The sequence below is a fragment of the Xyrauchen texanus genome, chromosome 37 (assembly GCF_025860055.1).
Source record: "Xyrauchen texanus isolate HMW12.3.18 chromosome 37, RBS_HiC_50CHRs, whole genome shotgun sequence".
NCBI classification, from domain to species: domain Eukaryota; kingdom Metazoa; phylum Chordata; class Actinopteri; order Cypriniformes; family Catostomidae; genus Xyrauchen; species Xyrauchen texanus.
Window position 1 is genome coordinate 23,231,091 of NC_068312.1, and position 24,059 is coordinate 23,255,149.

Genomic DNA, 24,059 nt, shown 5'->3' on the forward strand with positions numbered 1-24,059 from the left:
CTGGGTCATCATCAGAAAATGACACCACTTTTCAATGAGTCAACACTCTGGAGTCCAGAAATGGCCTTGACTTCTCCTAATATAAGCTACATTAATCAATTTAGATTGTAGGACTTCAGGCACAAAAGTATTTGGGGTTTGTGTTACTGACAACAACTTGATTACATGACCAAACATATGTGGACACCCCCTTCTAATTAGTGGGTGGTTAAATGGTTTACTAAGTCCGGACCAGAACTTGACTAGACTACGCAAATTCCAGACACAATCCCAACTGAATATCGTTGGTATAAAATTGGTATGATAGAGAGCCAGGCCTCATCACCCAAAATGAGTTCCTGACCTCACTAATGCTTTTGTGTCTAATGGGAGCAAATCCCTGCAGCCATGTAATGTTACAACATCTAATGGAAAGCCTTCCCAAAAGAGTCGAAGCTGTTGGAGTAGCAAAGGGGGGACCATCTCCCTATTATTAGGGTGGGGGGAATGACAGAGAGATACAGGAGGAGATTCCGGTATGTGTATTTGTGTTACTCTCTTCAGATGGCTTATTTAGTCTGACCCAGATATATCCAGCAAGACTTCAGAAAGCAACAATGATTACAGTTTACATTTCCTTCAGGCAAAAGACCTTTCAGATGAACAGAGCAAAAATGTGAATGACTGTCTTTGATCACTGTATCTTAATCTTCACTTGTTAATAATGTCGACTTCTGAAACCATGAGTATTGGTCCCTCCAATATAGAGTCCTTTAAAGGTTTTCTCCATCCACCACAAAAAGCTAAATATTTTTCAGTGGGTAGAGGTATTACAACAAGCTAGATCACACATTTCTCCTGAGAGAGGTGTGATGGACTAAACACTCCTTTCTCTTGGTGTTGAAATCCCACGTTTCATTCTGTCTTTCTCCATATAAGGAAAGAACACAGGTAGTGTGTGCAGCCCCTCCTCTATAACAAGAGGGATGTCTCAGACAGAGAGAGAGAGAGAGTGTGTGTGTGTGTGTGTGTGTGTGTGTGTGTGTGTGTGCGTGTGTGTGTGTGCGTGTGTGTGTGTGTGTGTGCGCGTGCGTGTGTGCGAGCGCTAAGGGAGCACGTGTGTGGCTTCCTGTTTCATGATTCAGCCTTAGTCACTCAGGTGATGTTTCCAGATATACATATATCTCATATACTAATACCAACAAAACTAGCAAGACGTACAAGCACTCATGTACACAATGTCATACTTTCATGAAATAAACAAAGTTGTTATTTATTTTTATAAATGAATGTGTTTCTCACATCCCTGATATCCAGGCCCAGATGGAATATGCTGACTGCGAATGAAATAAGTTCAAATTGTTCATAAATCTGCTGAGCTTTCTGCTGAGTTCTGCAAGGGCCAGTGATATGTTGGACTAATGATACATCAAAACTGACCACAGGTACAGACTGTTCCCTGCTAAAAAATAAAAAACAACAATAATAAAAAAAGCATAGCACTGTATGTTGGGTTTTGAATGCTTGTCCATAACACGCTGGTGTGCTTGTGTACATACCATACTTTTTGACTTGCTTAATCACCAATACTTCCTTGGTTAACCACAGTTTCCGTGAGAAACATACTAGTTGACCAGTCTCAACAGAGATTTGCTGGTGAACAACATGGCTATGCTGATCCATCAGCAAGATAAACCAGCCTAGACCAGCATGGGAATTGCATGCTGGTTAAGCTGATCTTTTAAGCTTGGTAAATTTCAAAAATATTATTTTTAATCAATGTTTAGTTTAGCCCAAAATATTACAGAGAACACCAGTTCTTTAGGCTACATTCTGTATTTTACCATAAAATAGTTTAAGCACATCAATCTTGACACATACCTCTGGATTTGGTCAATAAAAAAAGTTGTCTTATCATATATTTACTATCATGAATAAATTATTGTCAAATAAATGATATAATTTCCCAATTAGTCATATAATAAACCTTTTTCAGTGGTGTACCATTTTTGGATTTTTGTTTTTATTTTTTGGAGGAATGAAAATGAGGCTGTTTGTAAAGAACAGAAGTGTCTTCATGTTAGTACAGTGCTAAACATGATGTACACTCACAATAACTTAAGAATCTAGTCAGACCACCAATAAGCTACTTAAGTTTAAATGGCGGGTCGCCCCCTCATGAGAGCACATGGCAACCTGTGTCATGTTAAAAACATACTTATTGCACCTTTAAATAGACCTTACTTCAATCCCACACATGGAAAACCCTCGTTTTCATTTCAGCAAAATAATACTAATAATAATAATAATATGGCGAAATACACCAAATAAGGTCTATATAACCAGAAATTATAAAAGTTTCTGCGGTGAGATTGTCCTTTTATATGTGTAATATATAAAATAGCATAGCTAGGGCTTCAGAGAGGGATACAAACGCTTGTGCTCGGTCCGTCTCTTTAAAAGGTGTGGCATCGTGAAGCGAGTTTGTCTCCGTCTCTGCATACGCACGAGTTTATTTCAGCGTCAGCGATCACGAAGTTGTCGTCACACGCACGAGCGCTGTCAGTATAAACCGCTCAGCTTACAGACTTGTATCCCTTCACCGAGCAGTAAGTTCGATGATTTGCATTCTAACACCTATTTAACCGCATGGTTATCTGAATCTGGATTTTACGCACTGAACCTTATATGGACAGCGCGCTTTGCAGCACTCTGCGTGTTTTTTCCACGGTATTTACCCAATAGGTATTAGTTATTTAAAAATAAAAAATAAGAAATGGCAACGGACGAGCTTTCATCGAAGCTGAACCGTCGGCTGCTGATCGAGGATGGCGCGCACGAGCCGTTGCATTTGGACGGGGCTCAAGAGAACGGAGCGCACGAGAAAGCGGCCACGGCCAGCGCGGATTCGGAGCTTGGAGCGAAACTGCAGCGGCGCGGGGAGCTGAACGAGGGTGTCGGTGAACACCAGCTACCTAGCATGAAGGTGTGCAACCCATACACCGAGTTCAAGGAGTTCTCGAGGAAACAGATCAAAGACATGGAGAAGATGTTCAAACAGTAAGTAGCGCAGATACATGCTGTCATCCACAGTACTGCTGTTGGGGCAGATGTAAGAGATGAGGAGGAGGAGGAGGAGCAGCAGGTCAGTTTAACCTCTGGAGACCTCACACCACACATCCGTTTGACAGCATATTCAAGCTGAGCTAGAACCGTATCTGTCTGTCTGTCTGTCTGCCTGCCACTCTATGCCCTCAAATCATCAAATCTGTTGTTGCACTATCTGGGAATTCTCCCCAGGTTTAGTTTAAAATGCCATATAATTAATACTATTCAAATGCATAAACATTGTTTATTTAACATGCATTTTAGAAGATAAAATACTCTTAATACATTTGTCACATTGAACTGAATAAACAGGAACAGTTTTTTTTTGTGTGTGATATAATCTGTGATACAAAAGAAAGACTGTTTAACTCTGTTGTAAAGTAAATACCTTGGCTAAACTACAAGGCGTTTTCACACATCTAAGAAAGGACAATAACCACAGCCCCACCCAGGCTTGTATCTGTTAATCCACCATGAATACTAAGAGTCAGATATATGCAGTACTTTGAACCATGAGCTGAAAGTCCCTATGGTCATTGTCAGGTTTCTATGATGCATTGTGTTTCTAACTGATAGACATGTTGTGCAGTCTAGACTGCACAGTATGACCGTTCTGTTGCCACCTGGCTGCCCACACACACCCACACTGATTATAAGTTAGACTGCCCTCTTCCTTTACAGTTGATGAATGAGAGACAGTTTAAGTAATTTCTCCACATTCACTCCCTTTGACATGCATCAAGTACCATTGTAAGATCTTTTTGCACAGGGTTGGCACTTGGCAGCACGCTCTATTTCAGGCTAATTCACTCACAAAAAATGCTCTTGGTTCCACCTCAACTCTGGGAACTGGAGGCAAAGAAAAGCTCAATCTTCATGAGAGCAGCTACAGTAATGTGTCCCCCCCTGCTCTCTACTGCGGTGGAGTGGACAGGCCAGGGCTACGACTAGGTAGGTTTCTCACAGGGCTGAGCATTGTGGGAAGGGGGCTGGTCTAGAAACTAGCTCAACTAAGGAAGTGATGGGTTCCTCTTCCCATTTCTGTTATCAGCCAAACAAAGATCCCTTTGTTGTGAATTGACCAAATCTGGCTGCCCAAATCTGTGTGAGGAACCATTTGCATTGAATAAATGCTTTGATCTAGATTAGTTGGACAGTATAGCTTTTTTCTTATTTTCACAGATTAATTTAATTAAACAAAAATGTGATATTTTTAACAGCTGCTTTTAGAATTTGAATTAATTTTAAACCCACATTGTCAAGAGTCTGAGGACAATTGGTTCTGTGGCTATTCAACTTCTCTTAAATGCAAAACAGCAGTTTAATTGTCAGCAAAATAAAAATAGTCCATTGCAATTTTGTTGTTAACACTAGATAACCACATGGGTGTTGCAGAAGCAGATAAAGGCTTCCGATAATGCTTGCATTGTGTAAAAAATATTCAGCATGTAGCTTGATGTTGGAGTGTCATCTTTTCCAGTATGTCTCTCACATCTCTAAGTTTAGTTCCACATACAGCCACAAAAGCCACTTTCAGTTCAGAGACCTTGCCCGCCAGCGATATTACACTTGTTCAACTCAGTCTCTTTGATGGCATTGCCCTTGGCATTGGAGGGGCTGAATAAGACACGTGATAGAAAAGAGCGTGTGATGTGTGCTTGGCTTTCTTTGTCACTGAGAAAGCTCATTATTGCTTTTTGTTGTGGTGCTGTGGTTATTTCTGAAGTTAAAAATTAGCCAGACTATTTCATGCCCCATTCACTTACAAGATTTTGTTTTCGTGATTAAGAGGTTTTGTTGTGTTTAACTGTGTCAATGCAAGTCACTAAACTGTTTTGTCAACCTGGTCACATAGAACCACGTCACTAGACCTACACTTTTGCAAAATGGTTTTCAGGTGGCGTACGTATTGCAGCAGTTTCCTAATTAAATTGTACACTTTAGCGTTGCTACAACAACAATGATTTTATTCTCTTGCTCACAAATAACAAGTAAAATGGAAACTGATCTTTGACCGTTGGTTTGCATGACTCCCAACAAGAACTGAATTCAAATGGAGTAGAATTCAATAAGAATCTAAATATTGCCAAAACTGAGTGGTGGTGGTGTAGTGGTCTAAAGCACTAAACTGTTAACCATTGTGTCCTTTAGCAAGACACTTAACTCCAGGTTGCTCCGGGGGTTGTCCCTGTAATAAGGGCTCTGTAAGCTGAATGGGAAGCTAAATAAAAAGTTAATATGTGACGAGACTGCAGTTTACCCAACAGACTCGTGCAGCGCGTACAAGCCATTCAAGCATCATGAGCAGCACTTCACTTCACAATGGCATTGACACTGTGTTAAAAAAAGTTTAAAAAAAAAAAAAAAAATGGCACTTCATGTCAAAAACGTTGCTGGCCCCTGTGATAGAGCACTGCATTTGTGACCGGGATACGAGTTCTGCAGAGCATGCGAGTCAACGTGTGAGCTTAATCAATTGTATTTTTCTTCTCACATTTGCTTTTCATGACTCTATTGGTTAGGTTCAAGGTTTAAGATACAGAGGTCGGTATTGTTGATTTAAATGTCAACAGAGCATTAACCTTCAAAACGTTATCTTTTTGGAAGTAATTTTACACTTTTCTTTCTTTATTTAAAAAAAAAAAAAAAACATTTTTTAGCACCAAACAATTAACATTTCACCTCAGAACTGTTGCGATATCTGTAAGAAACCACAAAATATCATTTTGCAGAAATGTCTCGACAGACACAATTTTCATGTTCAGGCTATGTTTGGTTGTTTCTCCATGTAGTTTAGCTCTGTACGGGTTTGTGGAAACAAAGGATTGTGCGCTGTTTCAATTGATTTACTACTTTCCTGCCTGATAATGGCTGTTCTGTGTCGGTGCCTGAGGCCTTGAACATAGACAAAGTGTAAAAAATGAGGCATGAGCAGTGGGGAGGCAGGTTGGGAAAGCTTGATATGCCTGTATAAAGTTGTGCAATCGTAATATCTCTGGATATTGATAGATTATTCCCAATACTGAAATTCTTAGATAAAGCTGTGCATCACGTAGGTGTAAATGTTGTACTCTTTTATGCATAGAGGAAGGCAGGGAAAACACAGGGAGAGAGCGAGAAAGAGAACTGTGTAACAGCCACAGGCGGGCCAGAGTCTAACTGATAAGAGGAATGCAGGCTTTGCCTAACCCTCAGCCCACTCTTTAAAGGGATTCAAAGGTACAGGGACAGTGCTTAAACTCATATGTGCAGGATAATGTTATTGGGAATTTTTAAAGGGACATGTAATTTATTTTTATGGTACGGTTGTTATCAGTAACGATTTGTATATTTTCTATTTTTATCGGAATAAAAGGACCTAGCCCAGATATTTTACATATCTGTGGTAATTGATTGTAATGCGTACATTTTCTGTTTATGGTTTGCTGTTTCTGTTTAACTGACACTTTCCAAAGCAAAGCACAGTATGCACAGTCCAGGGGGCACCTGCTTTGTTCAAGAGTACAATGGTGATGAAATATTATTTTAATATCAATAATTATCCATTTTCTTTGGACACCCTTTTTGCAATTGGACCTGATACTTTTAGTTCACAGCTCAGTTATTTACCTTTAAGCTACCAACACCCAATAAATTAATAGAACATAAGTAACCCTGCCTTAACCTGCAGCTACAGATTGTCTTTGAGGAGATGATACTGACCGCACGCAGGTTTAGCATTGAGGAATTTATTCCAGTTAGAACATGTTTTAGAGTATTGCATAATTGTGCCTTACCAGGGAACATTGTTCATTTATATCAGATGTGTAGAATAACACGAAGTGACACATGGCTAAAAATGGGTATGTGTGAGAACTTGCTATAACCAGTAAACAACCATCTGTTCCACTTCTACATGCCATTACGCAAATGTGTACACTAGTCTTAATTATTGCACAGCTTTTTGAAATACTTGATTCTTATTGTTCAATCATAGAATTCTGCTGTCAAATATTTTTTTAATAATGTCTGCTTATATGTATAATTGACAGTTTTTCAAGGCAAACAATTGTCTAAAACTCAAACCAAAGTTATTTGTCAAGAAACCGTGCATATTAGAAGGATAATGTACTGTCATCATGTCTTTATAGCAAAATAAACCCCTTCAGGGTGATACAAGAACTGATCACGCACTGTGCTGACTGTACATGATCCATTACACATTTATGACATCGATATGATGTCAGACCAGTTCAACTTCACCAGCAGTTCAGATCCATAACAGTCAAACTCAGATCCTTTAAGTAGCTTTAAACTAACTTGACCATTGTTACCCCCTACTCATCGTTAATCCTCAGGTAGTCTTTGATAATCTAATGTGATTATGCATGCTGCACCCATGCTGTGCCTATGAGTGAGGGGCTTTAGTCCTTTAAGGAGCGTTTCTGCTTAGTCGCCTCCAGTAATGAACAAAGCAGAAGTTTAGTTTCTTCCTCTCTCTGCCCTCTTTTTCTATATCCTCCTTCTTACACCATTCCTTGGGCAATATTTCCTACTGAAGATAACATCAGACATGTTAAGGAATGTTTATACATAAGGCACAGCAAATCTGTAGAGCACAGAGGCACAGGAGTTTGTTTTTAACCCTTGTGAGTTATCTGTTGGAAAAATGTTGTCGACTGCTTTGTCATCGGAGTAATCATAAGCTCATTGTAGTGTAAATGTGTTATAGCAGAACATAATGGGCACTGTGCTCTCTAGCTCTCATGTTTGCTATGTCCTTAAATGGTTATGTCTTTCTCTCACCAGAGAGCAGAACGATGTGCTTTATTCTCTAAATCACCCATTTCCTCATCTCTGATTATGCTCCGTGTTTAAAGAGCTCTTTAGCGCAGATATATTAAGTTCAGTTTGGATTACAGGATTTTGTGCTTATATTATAATATAGACGCATTGGCTTTCTTTTATAGTATAAACGCTTTGAAAGTAAATGCAGCCCTCTATTCCAAGGAATTCATCCAAGAAAGCTTCTAAGACTGCACACTGCCAAATCTAACTGACACAGTGACCTAACAGGATAAGACCAAGTCAAGAGAGTAAAGGAAGCCAATCTATACATGCACGTTGTCTCTTTAAGTGAGAATGGATTAATGTGAATTTTGCGTCTTCCTTGTCTTTGAGAGGCCAATGTACAAAACATTTGCATCACTTTAACATGTTCTGTTCACTAACTACCACCAGTCCAACATGAAATTCAACATGAAAAATGTAATTCTTTTCAGTGCAAAAACGCCTCATTTCTGGGCAAATGAGTCTGATTCTAGAATGCACCTTAGTAGCAAAAGTCAGTGCAAGTCATTAGCATTGTGCTATTGCCGCCTGAGGAAAGTAGGTGGTAAACAGAATTTTATGTATAAAAAAATTATAATTATATTTATTTTGAGTGATATTGGCTGGACTATTTCTTAAAATGTTAATCAAATGATGTAGAAGAGTGTTTTAATGAGGCATATGTCCATACATGCTGCGAGATCGGGAATTATGCTGTGCAAATAGAGTTCTTCACAGATGTTTTTGGGCATGTTTGCACCGTTACATGATTTGTAAATTTCTTTGTTGAATTGGGTGCTAAAACTATGTAGATAGTGCATGCAAATAATCAATGCTATCAGCAGGTGAAATTCACTTCTGCTTGATTTCTTTTGTTTAAGTTCTTGGTTGGTTGTTTTTGTATTTATACAGTATAAGAGAAAGAAACAAGAAATTTACTAGGAATACAATACAAAAGATAGAAGCCTAAAGCGCAGTCGTGTTCAGTAGCTGACCAAAAATGTGAAGGTGTTCGGTTTACTCTGACTCACACTCTCACACCTACTCAGCAATTACATGCAGTTTTCACACTCACAATGACTCAAATGGGCAGTAGGAAGTATAGAAGCTTGGCTGTTATGTTTCCAGAAAGGCCATATGTAACCTCAGCACTCCTTCAGGAAGTTTTCCTGTTTTACCAACACCCCTCTCCACTCTCTGCCAGGCTACTCCTCCCTTTTCTCCCTTTTTGTGATGTTTAATTTTCATGCTTTGTTTTTCCCACTCACTAAAAATAACCTCTGTGGGATTCTGTGACCGTTGGCTGATCCGTAGGATTCTGCTTAAGCACTGATGGTTAGTCACCTGGTCTATAATCCCAGCAGACTGCTGTTAGTGCTGCTTGCTGTCATCAACTGCAGTGACAGAGAATTCATTGCTGTTGGTGTAGCACAACTGCATTGAATGCTGCAAACTCTAGAATTAAGTATATTATTTGATTCAACAAACTCTTTGTTAACTTTACTGTCTAAACTTTATTACTGTCTAATCTACAATTTATTTACTAATATATTTTGGTTTGGTATAATATGAGATCAAAATATTACTTGACCACCAAAAAAAATCTTCTAATGCAGTTTTCTGACTGATTGTAACACGCAAGTTATCTTTAAATAGAATTGCAAGCTTACAGGAGTACATTCTATTCAAGAAATTTAATTGTCTTTTTTTTCATAATATGAAAATGAATATGAAAACCAAACAAAAAAACCATTGTCAGTTTGATTTTTAATTTCTCATGTCAAAATAATGACAGGGATTGAGTTTTCCAGTGCAGTTAATAAAGTACAAGGCCTACATGTTAACCAGTGTTAACATGTAGAACTCAAAGACAGACTCATCACCGTCTATGAATGCATACAGTTTTGGTTAATAATCAACTGTTCTCCAATAGACTGGGCTAATAATGATGGATCCATCCTGTCATAAATCTTCAAGCATTTACAGTTGCCACAAAACACTTAACACTTAAGTCACACTTAAATATGTGAATGCATTTGTTAACAAAATATCAAACCAAGTGGCATTTATTTTAAAGATGGAACATGCTCAGTTTTCAAGCAAAAAGTTTTGCAACAAGTAGTTTAATCAAGTTTTAAAGAATAAATGCAATATATTGTGTTTAGAAATAAAACTTTTTCTGGTTGTCAAATCAGTCGATAGTGGGTGAATATGTCCATGATTCATACATCCACTAAAATTTACCTTACGACCAGTTGGTTAAAAAGAATGTTAAAAATTGCAACGAAAAAAGTTTGTTCTGAAAAAACGTCTTGCATAATTGTTTTTTCTGATGCCACTTTGATATTTTGTTATATATGCAATAATATTCATACATTGCTGTTTGTGGTTTAAGCCTCCAAATACTTTTTGGGGTCACTGTAACATATCTTTATATGTGCTTCAGAATACAATCTCTTTGTTTGACACATTGAAGTAATTTTTCCAACAATTGTTTATAGACAGATTGTTTCACTTTTAATTGACTATATCACAATTCCAGTGGGTCAGAAGTTAACTGTGCCTTTAAGCAGCTTGGAAAATTCCAGAAAATGATGTAAAGCCTTTAGGCAATTAGTCAATTAGCTTCTGATAGGTTAATTTGAGTCCATTGGAAGTGTACATGTGCCTCTTTGCTTGGCATCATGGGAAAATCAAAATAAATCAGCCAAGACTTCAGAAAAATTTTCATCTGTACAAACAGTAGTATGTAAGTATAAACATTATGGGACCACACAGCCCTCATACCGCTCAGGAAGGAGATGTACTCCATCTCCTAAAGATGAATGTAGTTTGGTGCGAAAAGTGAAAATAAATCCCAGAACAACAGCAAAGGACCTTGTGAAGATGCTGGAGGAAACCGGTAGACAAGCATCTATATCCACAGTAGAACGAGTGTTATATCAATATAAACTGATAGCCTGCTCTGGAAGGAAAAAAACTACCATAAAAAGCCAGGCTACAGTTTGCAAGTGCACACGGGGACAAAGATATTTTTGAGAAATTTCCTCTGGTATGCTGAAACAAAACTTGTACTTTTAGGCCATAATGAACATCGTTATGTTTGGGGGAAAAGGGGTGAGGTGTGTAAGCCGAAGAACACCATCCCAACTGTGAACAATGAGGGGGCTTTACTGTAGGAAGAACTGGTGCACTTCACAAAATATTTCAAGAGGAAGGAAATTATGTTGATATATTGAAGCAACATCTCAAGACATCAGCCATAAAGTTACACCTCGCAAATGGGTCTTCCAAATGGACAATGACCCAAAGGAAACCTCCAAAGTTGGGGCAAAATGGCTTAAGGACAACAAAGTCAAGGTATTGGAACGGCCATCACAAAGCCCTGACCTCAATCCGATAGAAAATTTGTGGGCAAAACTGAAAAAGCGTGTGCTAGCAAGGAGGCCTACAAACCTGACTAAGTTACACCAGTTCTGTCTGGAACTGGTGTAACTTAGGAATCGGCCAAAATTCCAGCAACTTATTGTGAAAAGCTTGTGGAAGGCTTCCCAAAACGTTTGACCCAAGTTAAACAATTTAAAGGCAATTCCACCAAATACTTACAAAGTGTATGTAAACTTCTGACCCACTGGGGATGTGATGAAAGAAATAAAAGCTGAAATAAATAATTCTCTCTACTATTATTCTGACATTTCAATTTTTTTTTTAATAAAGTAGTGATCCTAACTGACCTAAGACGAGGAATGTTTTCTACAATTACATGTCAGGAATTGTGAAAAACTGAGTTTAAATGTATTTGGCTGAGGTGTATGTAAACTTATGACTTCAACTGTAATTTTAAATATGTTTGTAAATGGACTTAAACTTCCATAAACCCATAGAGTAGAGGTCTGTAACATTCTGACAGGTAAAGTGAAGCGTGCACTTGACTGGAAAAAAAAGTGAGGCTTCGATTTTCTTAGATCATGTGATTCTTTGAAAACAATACATGGTCCCTTACAGGGCTTCATTAAAAATTGCATTGTGTACTTGAAACACGCTTTGAAGCTTCAGTATCATATGTAACATCACTAGTGGTAGGGTCATTTTCTAGAGAAATATGATCAAGAAGGTTGTCAGATTCTTCATAGCAAAAAACCTCAAGTGCCTTGAAAACATAGTTTCTACTCAAATGAACTGTTTATTGTCTGACAGTAATCTTGTGATCTGTTTTTTTTCTTTCTTCAGGAATGCACTTAAATGTTGTAAGTCAGGAAAATGGGTAACAATTTGGCCTGGCTTCTTTGCTAAAAAAGACTCCCATAAAGGCTAACTGATCACATTTCAGAAAAGAGGGTGTAGCTTTTAAGTGGTTCTGTTAGATGTGAAATAAACTTGAATTTGAGAGGATTTTGGCTGTCCTGCTTTTATGGTCCATGATTCAAGCCAGGTGGTCTGTGCATAGCAGCTGCATTGTATATTATTGCCTTTTTCAATGCTTTTCTATTCATCATGATTTTTTTCTTTGTTCACAGGGGTTAAAATATTTTAGAAATGTTTTGTTTGCTGCAATTCTTGGATAATCTTGTTTTAATGCCTGTAATATCTGTGTTTCCAAAAGTGTTTTGTGGTAAAAAGCAAATGTTAATTCAGTGACCGTTCTTACAGATTCAGTTAGTGCATTCAGTGAAGTTTTCGTCAGACTGACTCAAACCTAGAACTTGTTAGTTTATGAGTCATTTTTAGGAATTAATTGAAAGTTTATTAAAAAAGATGTATTAAGTATTTTGTTAGTTAAGTTAGTAAGTATGTTAAAACCGTAACTGCTCTGACCAATTGACCAACATTGAGTTCTTTCAATGAAGGATTTGTCAGACTGATTCAAACAGAAATACAAATTTTGAGTTTGAGCCTTTTTGGGAAATTTATTAAAAGTACTGTCCCTTAAGAGTCATTTGTTGTGAATCAAACTGCACAGGTTTTGCTGTATGTTTGTTTTTGAGGTCAGTTATTAAAGACAAAGCAGCAGAAAGACATGTTGTCTTGGTATTATTTGTAGGTCTTTTTATCTCATCACATTAAATTCAGACTGTGAATTCACAATTGTGGTCAAATATAATTTATTTTGCCATAGCTCTGTAGATTCAAGGAGTGTCACATGGAGATGTTTAAAGCTGGAATTCTCCAATGGAACTGACCTTGATTTAATTTCATTTATTCATATGTGGAGGCTTGCTGCGGTGTCTTTCTCTTGGCCATTCCTCAATGTCATTACTGGGCTCTATCGAATTGAGTGTGAATGATGTCATCACACACCCTACACAGATGTCTGCTTGATGTGAAATGCTCAAACACACACAGACCACGCACACTTTGTGTGTTCCTGACTGATCATGTCTGTTACGTTTGCATGCCGTCATAAAATATGTGCTCAGAATTGTGTGTTTGTGTGAGAGACAGAGGGATTTCCCATGACTTCTCCAGTTAGCTGTTGCTTGGCAACCTGGGATTTAGAAGATTGGCTGAGAGAGAGAGAAAGGGGGTAAAAACTGTCTGATTGGTCACTGCTCTTGCGCAGAAATGTAGTATAAAGTTTCTTTTGATTTTCTCCATAACATGCTGACATACCTGAAAATACAGTGCTGACACATTGCTGACCTTCAGACCACCTTGAACTGCAGTCTAGAATACTGCTGCTAGACTTTAGCTCCAAGGCATCATTCCTTTCAATTTAATCAGACACTTCTGTGATCACCTTGCCAGTAGCTATAGTCATGCATTAAAGCTGTATTGTTGTTTAGACAAATGGTGCTTATTAAGGCTAGCAGCAACATAATTTTAGCTGCATTTCAGTAAATTCAGGCAGTTACCTAATCCCAAATCTTTTTACATACCTCACATTCTGACAAATGATTGCTTACAAAGTTCACAATGCACAATCCATTTTGCCCCAATGGTTGGTTGAGTAACTGCCCGCATAAATTTTAGCTGCAATATTTAGACGTGAGCATTATATATAGATAAATTAGGTGTTTTTGTCCATACAAGTTATGTTTAGGTTTGTTTCTCACATAAAATCAAACAGATTGCTTCAGAAGACATGGATTAAACCACTCGTTGTATGGATTACCTTTATGCAGCCTTATGTATTTTTTTTAAGTTTGAACATGTTGGACCCCATTGACTTGTTGGACAAAAACACAGCATATCTCAGAACAAAGTCATATGAGTTTGAGTCTGCATAAGGCTGAGTAATTGACAAGAGAATCATAATTTTTGGGTGAACTATTCCTTTAGTAGTTTCACATTTTTCCTTTATTAAATTCATAATTTTTTTCCTTAAATTAGCAGCCTCAGTTGCATTCAGCCATACCACAAACTTTCAGAGAGTTTTAGTCGTCTATATGTTTAAAGATATAAACATTTGTAGATATTAATGTGTCAATAAGGTAACAAAATTTGTAAATAAATTTTGTAAAGGAATTTTGATATGATCCCATTTATTTTTTTTTTCCTGGGTTCAGTGCAGATTGAATAACTCACATGACCAGTTGTGTATTTGCTGTTTTTTATTCTGTCTTGCTCTAAGGATGAATTAAGGGGTGTCCATCAAAAAAAGGTTGAGAACCACTGATATAGCATGATTCTTCTGCAGTCTAAGTGGTGGTGTAAGTATTGTGCAGGGTTGTCTCAGGGGAACTTTAGCTATTGAGAGTTTAGCTGGAGTGCTGACTGCTCCTGAATGTGCTGAATGTATCCTGCTTAGGAGGCAATCCACACTGTATGAAAATAATTATTTGTTTGAGACAGAAAATTACTAAGCACACATGTACCACATCAGTGGTTCTCAACCCTTTTTTGATGAACGCCCCTCTATTTATTCTGTTACCCAAGCCACCAAACATCATTTGAGACTTTATTGTACCAAAAAAGAAAATAACAAATAAACGTAATATTTGTGTTATTTGCTTAATTTGCTCAATGCAACTTCGATGCATTGCATAACTTTAAAAAATGTGTTCATAAATTTAGCAGGCTTGCATGTCATGAATGTGAGAGCAAACCTTGCGTTTCTTGAATTCAAGCAGATGGAATTCAAGGGGCCTATATCTGGGGCCTATAAAATTAAAATGCAAAGGCAGAAACTAATAATAAAAAGTGATATTGTTCATATATTTTACATTTGCATTTTTGAAAATTGTAATTTATTAATTAATTATTTATAGTTTTATCAGTGGCATTTGTAACAAGACCATAGTAAACACATGGAAGTATGGATGTTCTTCACTACCACGATTAGATATAACATGATTTCTATAAAACAAACAAACAAACTGGCTTTTTGTAATTATAAACAGTAGACCTACTCTAAACACATGTAAAAACAATAAATAAAAAATATAAATATTTATAAGTTGTAACAAGAATTAATTATATTCCCTCACTCCCCTTATGTAGCCTATGACAAATTTAATAGAGCTGAAGCAGTGATATGATCATATTTATTATCAATCTTTTTCTTCCTAAAGTACAGTTAGTGTCACTTAAGTAAATTCAAGTGTGGCGATGTAGAATTCTGTGCCGAATTCAATGGTTTCTGCTTCTCACGCCTTGCTTCTCACTGATTCTCGCAAAGCTACGAGTTTAAGAGCTTGAGCTTTAAGAGATTTGCCCTCATGCAGCTCTGTCCATTGAGCCGTATCCATCTACAGAGCCATAAAGTTACATTAGCAGAGGTTGTGACTTCACCTGTCTATTTGACACTGCTAAACCAGATATTTCAGATGCTAGACTTCAAAATCAGATAAACTGCGGTACAAATGCGTACAAACCTGTATTATTGAGAACCAACTGATACACTCCAAGTCTAGATAAACTTTTTTTTCTCTCTCCTCTTTTCTCCCAAATTTGGAATTCCCAGTGTGCTATAAGTCCTCGTGGTGCTTAGTGACTCGCCTCAATCCAGGTGGTGGAGGACGAATCTCCATTGCCTCTGCGTCTGAGACCGTCAATCTGTGCATCTTATCACATGGCTTGTTGAGTGCATTACCGCAGAGACCTAGTGCAAGTGGAGGCTTCATGCTATTCTCTGCAGCATCCATTTACAACCACATGCCCCACCGAGAGTGAGAACCACATTATGGTGACCACGAGGAGGTTACCCCAATGTGACTCTACCCACCATAGCAACCGGTCCAATTTTTTGCCTAGGAAGCCTGACTGGATTCACTCTGTACGCCCTTAGATAAACGTTTTAATGCAAATAGGAACTTGACTATAGATTTGATTAGTATGACTGATAAACACCCCCCATTAGTAACCTATCTCCCCCTCTCTACATATTTGCTCTCAGCGCCCCCTGGCATCCTTTGATGCCGCCGTTGAGAACCACTGTGCTACATGTTTAAACATTTACCCTTAAAGTGAAGAAAAACATTGACATTCCTTGACTTTCATTCTTGTTCAAACTTGCATGAGCTCTTGAAATTGCAAAGTTGGATTACTGTGTAATGGGAAGATCTTTTAATGTACAGAACACAGATAAACAAAAATCCTAAACTTAAACTTGTGAAGGCATTCCCACCATATACCACAGCTATAAAAAGGCTATGGAAGCCTGTTCCAGTTTTCGTACTCTCAGTGGTTTTAAATGTTTTTATTTCGGCTCTCTACAGCTAGCAACTGAAAGGAAACCACCATACATTCCTTCTTATGACTTATTTTTTAATTATTTATCAAACTTGATTGCTTTCTAAAAATAGCAAGTGAATTCATATGGTTTCAAAAGCATTTCTCAGCAAGTGCGAACAGATGAGTCAAACCTTGTTAAGGCCAAAGGAAGTGTGAATCAGCACTATGTTTTAAAATGTCAGGCTTTAACAATATAACTTCTTTCTTGGTTATAAGGAAGTGCTGATTGCCTTTGCTTCCTCAATCATCTGTGACTATACTTGAAGTTAACTTGAAGACTTATTTGGGCAAAAATGGAACTGCGTTTATTCGTTTTTTTGTATCTTTCTAAAGTAAAACTTTGTGACAAACTCAGAGAGGAGAAAAGTTCTAAATTTCACTTTCTTGGGCAGCACCTGCTCTGTATTGCCACATAGATGGTAACACTGGATTTTGTCAGCTGAATTTGGTAATATCCACAATACGTAAAGAAACTTGGGTTAAGAATACTGCTGAAGTGTCTCTGATTGGTTCAAACATGCTGAAGTGTTGCTGGTTTCTGCCTTGTTGTTTATAACGATATGGATCTATTGACAATCTGTGAAATTCCCTTGAAACAGGACAGAGGTTTTGATCAGTTGAACATTTTTTATCCTGATGTCTTTGTAGGTTGGGGATTATGTTTTTTTTTTTTGTGCTAGTAGATAGTGTTACCAGAGACAAGAGGAGATGGGTCACTGGGAACAGTTTTGAATGGAAGAAATTGTAACGCTTAAGTGAATATTCCTCGGGCAAAACAACTTAAGCTCAATTGACAGCGTTTGTGGCGTAATGTTGATTACCAGAAAAAACTTTTTTTTTACCCTCATTAAAAGCAAAAAGAAGCAAAAGATTGTTCTGGGTTTAATACAAGTTAAATTCAACCGACAGCATTTGTGGCATGTTGATCACCACAAAAATGTATTCTGACTTGTTCCTACTTTTCTTTAAAAAAAAAAAAAAAAAATTGAGGTTATGTGAGGTACAACGGAAGTGAATGGGGACAATGAAAGTGAATGTGCTCAATTTTTAGAGGCTTTAAACAGAAATATGAAGCTTATAATTTTATAAAAGCACTTGCATTAATTCTTATGTTACATCATATGAGCTGTAAAGTTGTTTAAATTTGTCATTTTTACAAACATTATAGTGTTTTAGGGTTTGTTGACATTACTGTACATCGTCATGGTAATGAAGTTGTAAAATTGGCTATAAATTTACACAGAAAAGGTATGTAAGTGATTTTATCACGATTTTATCTAAAATCATGATTACATGTATAGCCTTTGTGGCTTTACTTTTGTAGAATTGAGTATTTTAATGTTCAAAAATTGGCCCCATTCACTTCCATTGTAACTGTAAACAGAGTTTTGCTTTATTTAAAGAAAAGGAGGGACGAGTTGAAATTATTTATTGTGGTAATCAATATTATGCCACAAATACTGTCAATTGAGCTTAGCTTGTATTAAACTCTGGAATATGACTGCTGTGGGAATTAAAGTTGCACCTTACAGTTAAAAGAGCCAGAGCCTGGTTTTTACAGTGCATTCTGGGAATATTTAGGCAGCGTACATTTCACTGCACTGGAACGATTCGGTGATTGAGACACCCCTATAAATGATCGACTGCCTCCTCAGTGCCCTGACGACTGAACTGGGGAGCTGATTGAGATGCACTCACAGAAAATAGCTGCCCAAATATGGTTGTTGAGTGACCTGATTTGCTTTAAAGGGACTTTGGTGTTATCAACTTACCATATACAGGATAAGGAAATCAGATAAGAAAATCAGCATCATAATTTCTGTAACTTGGATCTGGCAAGTGTGGAACTGTCCTTAGTTGCTCAAGGAAGAAGGTTAAGAGAAGAAACAGAAGGACAAGTAGGAAGTGAGAACTGAAGGAAGAATATTCTAGTTGACAAGCCTCATCAGAAATACCCTGGCCTCTGCTTTAAATAAAATCACCCTGTTGCCATAGCAGCATAACCTCTCTTTGGGCTACATGTATGTGTACATGTGTGGAGGAAGTGGTCACATACATAACGATTAAGAAAGCAGTGTCCGGTCCTTCCTACTGGCCCATTGCTTGCACAACTACACACCCTCACACAGTTTTCTTACTTCTTAAATATACATTGACAAACAAAGACAGCGTTCTTACTTGACCTAGTGAAGGAGCTCTTGTCTAATGTGGACAAGTTTCTACTTCCCAGTCTCTCTGCATATACAGTGTCCCTTTCACTATTTAAAGTTGGCGGCCCCGCCCTGAAATTGTATATCTTTCGTGTCTTTTTTGGTTTGTTTCTTTTCACTCATGGCACCCTTTTTCAGATGCCTGTCTCAGAATAAGTAAAAGAGTTATCACGCTCTGAATCATTAAATGGCACATCTCTGCTGTACCAACAGGAAGTGTGCATGTGAGAGAGAGAGATATATAAGTTCAATGTCCTTTTGCATGAATTTTCTTACCTGTGTGTAAGAAAAATTACTGAAATACTTTAAACATTTATATAACTTCAGACTTGTGTTTAGTCTACAGATTTTATGTTTAAAGTTCACAAATTGTAATGCTGCCAGATGTACACTGGTGTCTGGGATTGCTATTACCTCAATAAATTACCAGTTGTACATAAACTCTTTGAAGAGTTGAGCATTAAAATGATTTCAGTGGCAGGTAATAAATGAATAACTATTAATAAACACTTCACATTGAGCTCCTACTCTGACTGATGATGTGGATGTAGGTAGGTCACCTTTGACTCATTCCTGAATGGCTGTGCTGTGAATCTCACCTTCTATATAAAAAGCTTTACAGAAGTCCTCAGAGAAAAAGTTATTTGTCTTTTTTGGCACTAGGCAGTATGCTTAAAATTACTGTGAGCTTGTACTCAATGGTGAGCTTAAGGTGAGAATTGTTATGGTCAGGAAGGTTTTTCACCTTCTCTTTACTCTTCAGTACTGCCCTCTTCTGGACACGGGAGATATCTCAACATTATTACAAGAAGACACTTTTTCAGGGAGCTTAGTAAAACTTGGCCATGAAGTGATAGTTCACACAGAAAATTACAATTCTCTCATCCTTTACCATGCCATCCCAGATGTGTATGCCTTTCTTTCTGCTGCAGAACACAAATTAAGATTATATTGAAGAATATCTCAGCTCTGTTGGTCTTCACAATGCAAGTGAGTGGTGACCTGAATATTGATCTGTTTCTTACCTATAACATCACTTCTGAAGATATGGATTAAAACACTGGAGCCTTTATGTTCTTTTTGGACCTTCTGAGTTCTGGCCACCATTCACTAGCATTGCGAGGATCAACAGAGCTGAGATGTTCTTTGAAAAATCTTTGTTTGTGTTCAATTTTAAAAAGAAAGTCATACACATCTGGGATGGCATGAGGGTGAGTATATGATGAGAGAATTTTCCTTTTTGGGTGAACTATCCCTTTAAGAGTACTGTCTACATAGTATATCATACTCTTTTGTTTCAAAAGAGCATGCAGAAATCCTGTTTTCCATGACATGTACCATTTAATCATTTGGCTGCTTGTGTGAATGCAGGTATGATTCAGAGAAAGATAACTTCATCGATCTGATGGAGCTGAAGCTGATGATGGAGAAGCTTGGAGCGCCACAGACTCACCTGGGGCTGAAGAACATGATCAAAGAAGTAGACGAGGACTTAGACGGCAAACTCTGCTTCAGAGAGGTAAATCCCTCCTGTGTGTCCAAAAACTGTTGTAAAATGTAGTGCCATTTTAAAAAGTAAACTTTACAGTCATGCCAATGTGTTTGTAGTATGTTACTTCAGGTTATTGCAGAGTTCACTGTATTTCCCAGTAATGGTTTACTAATATTGTGGTTCCCTGTCAGTCTTACATCATTACATAAAAGAGTTGCAAATTTCACAGGAAGCTTTTGTCTCCTTCCTTTACCACCTCTATTCTTTCTTTCTTTTCTTTCTTTCTATAGTTCCTCCTTATCTTCAGAAAAGCAGCCGCAGGAGAGCTGGCTGAGGACAGTGGGCTTCATGTCTTGGCACGCCTGTCAGAGATTGATGTGTCAACTGAGGGAGTGAAGGGGGCCAAGACATTCTTTGAGGCTAAAGTAAAGAATTATTCAATTTCCATTTAAATTTTGGGGTTTTACACCATTTCTTTGTGAAATAATTCCTTAGCTTTTGCTACAACAGCAGTTTCATTATTTTTAATTATTAAATATTACATTTATTTATTACATTTAATATAATTATTTTTAAACCTCCTGAAGTATCAAGAAATCTCTGTGTTTTAAAGTGTTAGCTCACCCAAAAATGAAAATTCTTTCATGATTTTTTTTCACCCTCATGTTGTTCCAAACCCATATGACTTTCTTTCTTCCATGGAACACGAGGAGGATTGTTTTTGTTTACAATTATTGATGCTGCTCTCATTAACATTCTGCCTGATCTCTTTTTGTGTTCAACCAAAGAAAGTCATATGGGTTTGAAATAACGTGAGGGTGAATAAATGTTAACAGAACTTTTTGAATATGCCTTTAAGAATAGTACACTAATTGTAATAAATACTTAATAAAAATACAAATAAAATATTTCCTTTTAATTTCTTGCCTTGATAGGTTGCATTGCCACTGATAATGAAACTGATTTTTGTGACAGGTGCATGCAATTAATGAATCAAACCGGTTTGAGACGGAAATCCGTCAGGAACAGGAGGAGAAGAAACGGCAGGCGGATGAGAAGAAACACAGACAAGCTGCTTTTAAAGAGCTGAAGTCAGCCTTCAAATAACCACCACACCTCAACAGCCTCAACTTACCATGTCTGTCTGTCAGTTCATCAAAGAGCCCCCTAACCATAGATACTATGCAAGGCTGTGAAATGCTTTGATATCAATGCAGAATCATCTTCCTGTGAGAGGGAAACCTGTGTAGTTTGTGCTCATAACTGGATCTAACACATCAGTCATTTTAAAAAAAAATAATTGTTTTGCTTCTTTTATCTTGCTCCCTCTCTCTCTCTCTCTGGCTCATTTTGAATGTGAAGCCAGACATTAACGTCAGTACACTGGATTGGATTTGTTCAAATCTGTTTCAATTGCATGTTTTATATGTACTGTACATGTATTGTAGTTCTAACATCATTGTTCTGTGTCAGTCTCATTTTAGGTTGAATGGCTTGTTTCAAATCACTCGTGGGTTGCTGAGATTTAATTTTAACACTTTAAATGGCAATTTGGAGTTTTAAAGTGTTTTTAATAAATTGTATGCTATATCCAATCCGTTGTTTCTTATCAGTGGCACAACTGTCAGACATAATTTCCTGTGTAATCAGGACACGCTTTCACTGTACCGTTACTAATTAAATTTGCACGGTGTCTATTTGAACATGAAAGCACAAAGCATTAGTGTACATCCGGTTCAGACCTGCTCTCACAGATACATGATATAATTAGATCTTAAAATATTCTGTATTTTTGTGTTTCTATATTGTATTTTTGCATGGTCACTGTGATGTAATTTCCCTTTGACAGTAAATGTGGCACACACAAGCTCACAAACTCATCTATTCAGTCAAAATTGCAATACGAATTATGTAAATTTGAAAGTATTTAACAAAAGAACAGTCTCTGACTGCTTCTGGACCTCTGCAATCTGTGCCACTTTGTGTGCTAAACAAGTAAATGTTAAATCAGAGGGATGAGTTAAATTCAACTCCTCAGCTCTGTTAAGTATAAACTTCCAGCATGGCTAAACTAAATCAAGTTCTGGCTTGCAAATATTTATCTTTGTATGGCCAACATTCCAAGCCTTTCACAGCACCACAAGCACAGTGAAATTAGATGAAAGCAACAGTGTATTGTTCTTAGAATCAAGTCATTATTTGATAGAGAAACAGACATGCTATTATAAAGAACCAGTGCATGTGTTCCAATATTGAAAAGAAGGAAATGTCAAATATGTTTGAATGGATTCTGACATTTCTTATCCTTTTTTTTCTTTTTTTTTTCTTTTCTTTTTTTAATATTTAGTTTAAAAGAAATACTAATAGATTTCACCAACAAAGTTTACTGTGATCTAAAAATGAGGGAAACATTTCTAATGGATACCCACAAAGGAATCATTCACTAGCCTAATACATTGAAATATGACTTTTGTGGTCATGTAATTGAGAAACTAATGTATATGGCAGTACACTGTGGCTAAGGAAACTGAGATGCTATGTGTAAAGACAAATCTATATTTTCATGTAATGAAAATTTTACATTTAGTTTTGTATGGAAAGGGCTTTTGTGTAAATTTTTATTTTGTCTATTATCTTGTCTCCCTTGTATTCTACATGTATCAGATACTTACATTTTTTTCATGACAATCTGTACTACACGCGGGCAAAATGTTCCAAGTCACTGGTAACATTCTTGTTTGCTCACTAGTTCTGTGAATATTCAAATAGTACGAGAATGAATATTTGTCTCTCTGTCGTCCGCTCCTACAGTGCATCCATGTTCATGTTTTTCCTTTTAAATTGTAAGTTACTGTTCCACTGAAAAATAGTTTGAATACTAGATGTTAAGATTAAAGAATAGTAATGTAGATGTTAATTATTGGTGAAAGAGGAACCAAAGTTGACGGATGAAACCAATCAAACAGCTTGCTGCAATCTGTTAGAAGCCATAAACCATTCTGTTAATTGTTTTGAAAGATTTTGGTTGTTCTATTGTGCCAAATGTATTAGCAGTTCAGTACTGCATTAGGCTTCAGTATAACACTCTGTAATTTCTCTGAAATCCATCATAACATTTCTGATCAACAGACCTTAATCTCAATGAATATTCAAAGAGCATTTTAGAATTTGGTCTAAACATCACTGATCTACAGTGTTCATTATTATGTTTTTGTTGTTACTTTTGATGATAGTTAAGAACCCTCTTTATAATTTTTGGTTTTATAATTAATATTTGTATATCTGAATAATTACAATACAGCTCTGGCTGTATTATCTCAAAGATACGATTTCCACTTAGGATTTCAGTAAAAATCTGTTCTTTCCCAGAAAAATAACACAGTAAGAAAAAACATTTATTTGATCATGTTTGTTGTTTAATGTAATGACAGAAGGATGAGAAAAAACTGTGTTTTCACTATATATATATATATATATATATATATATATATATATATATATATATATATATATATATATATATATATATCACCATTCAATTCCATTCTTAATTTCAGTGATCTGAAATTGGTTGAGAGGGCCTTTAACCACCCTGACCATATCTGTACCTTACTGTCACTGTCTGTATCAGTTGAAACGTGGTTATGGTGTCATACTCGTATATACATATTGATATGTGGCTTCTATTTTATGCACATTTATTTTTGATTTTCTTACTAAAGTCTATAATTATTCTTGTAACAATAAAAGTATTTTAATTTGAAGCTTTTTTTATCAGCTTTATGGGT

At 36.9% G+C, this 24,059-nt stretch overlaps 1 protein-coding gene across 1 annotated transcript; it reads left to right on the forward strand.

Annotated features, from left to right (window-relative positions):
- The first annotated feature begins 2,507 nt into the window (after window positions 1-2,507).
- Window positions 2,508-23,795, forward strand: LOC127630789 (EF-hand domain-containing protein D2-like). The gene is made up of 4 exons (XM_052108570.1): window positions 2,508-3,039; window positions 20,151-20,298; window positions 20,562-20,696; window positions 21,247-23,795. Exons 1-4 carry the CDS (start codon window positions 2,756-2,758, stop codon window positions 21,376-21,378), a joined length of 699 nt encoding a protein of 232 aa, XP_051964530.1. The 5' UTR covers window positions 2,508-2,755; the 3' UTR covers window positions 21,379-23,795.
- Window positions 23,796-24,059: the final 264 nt, after the last annotated feature.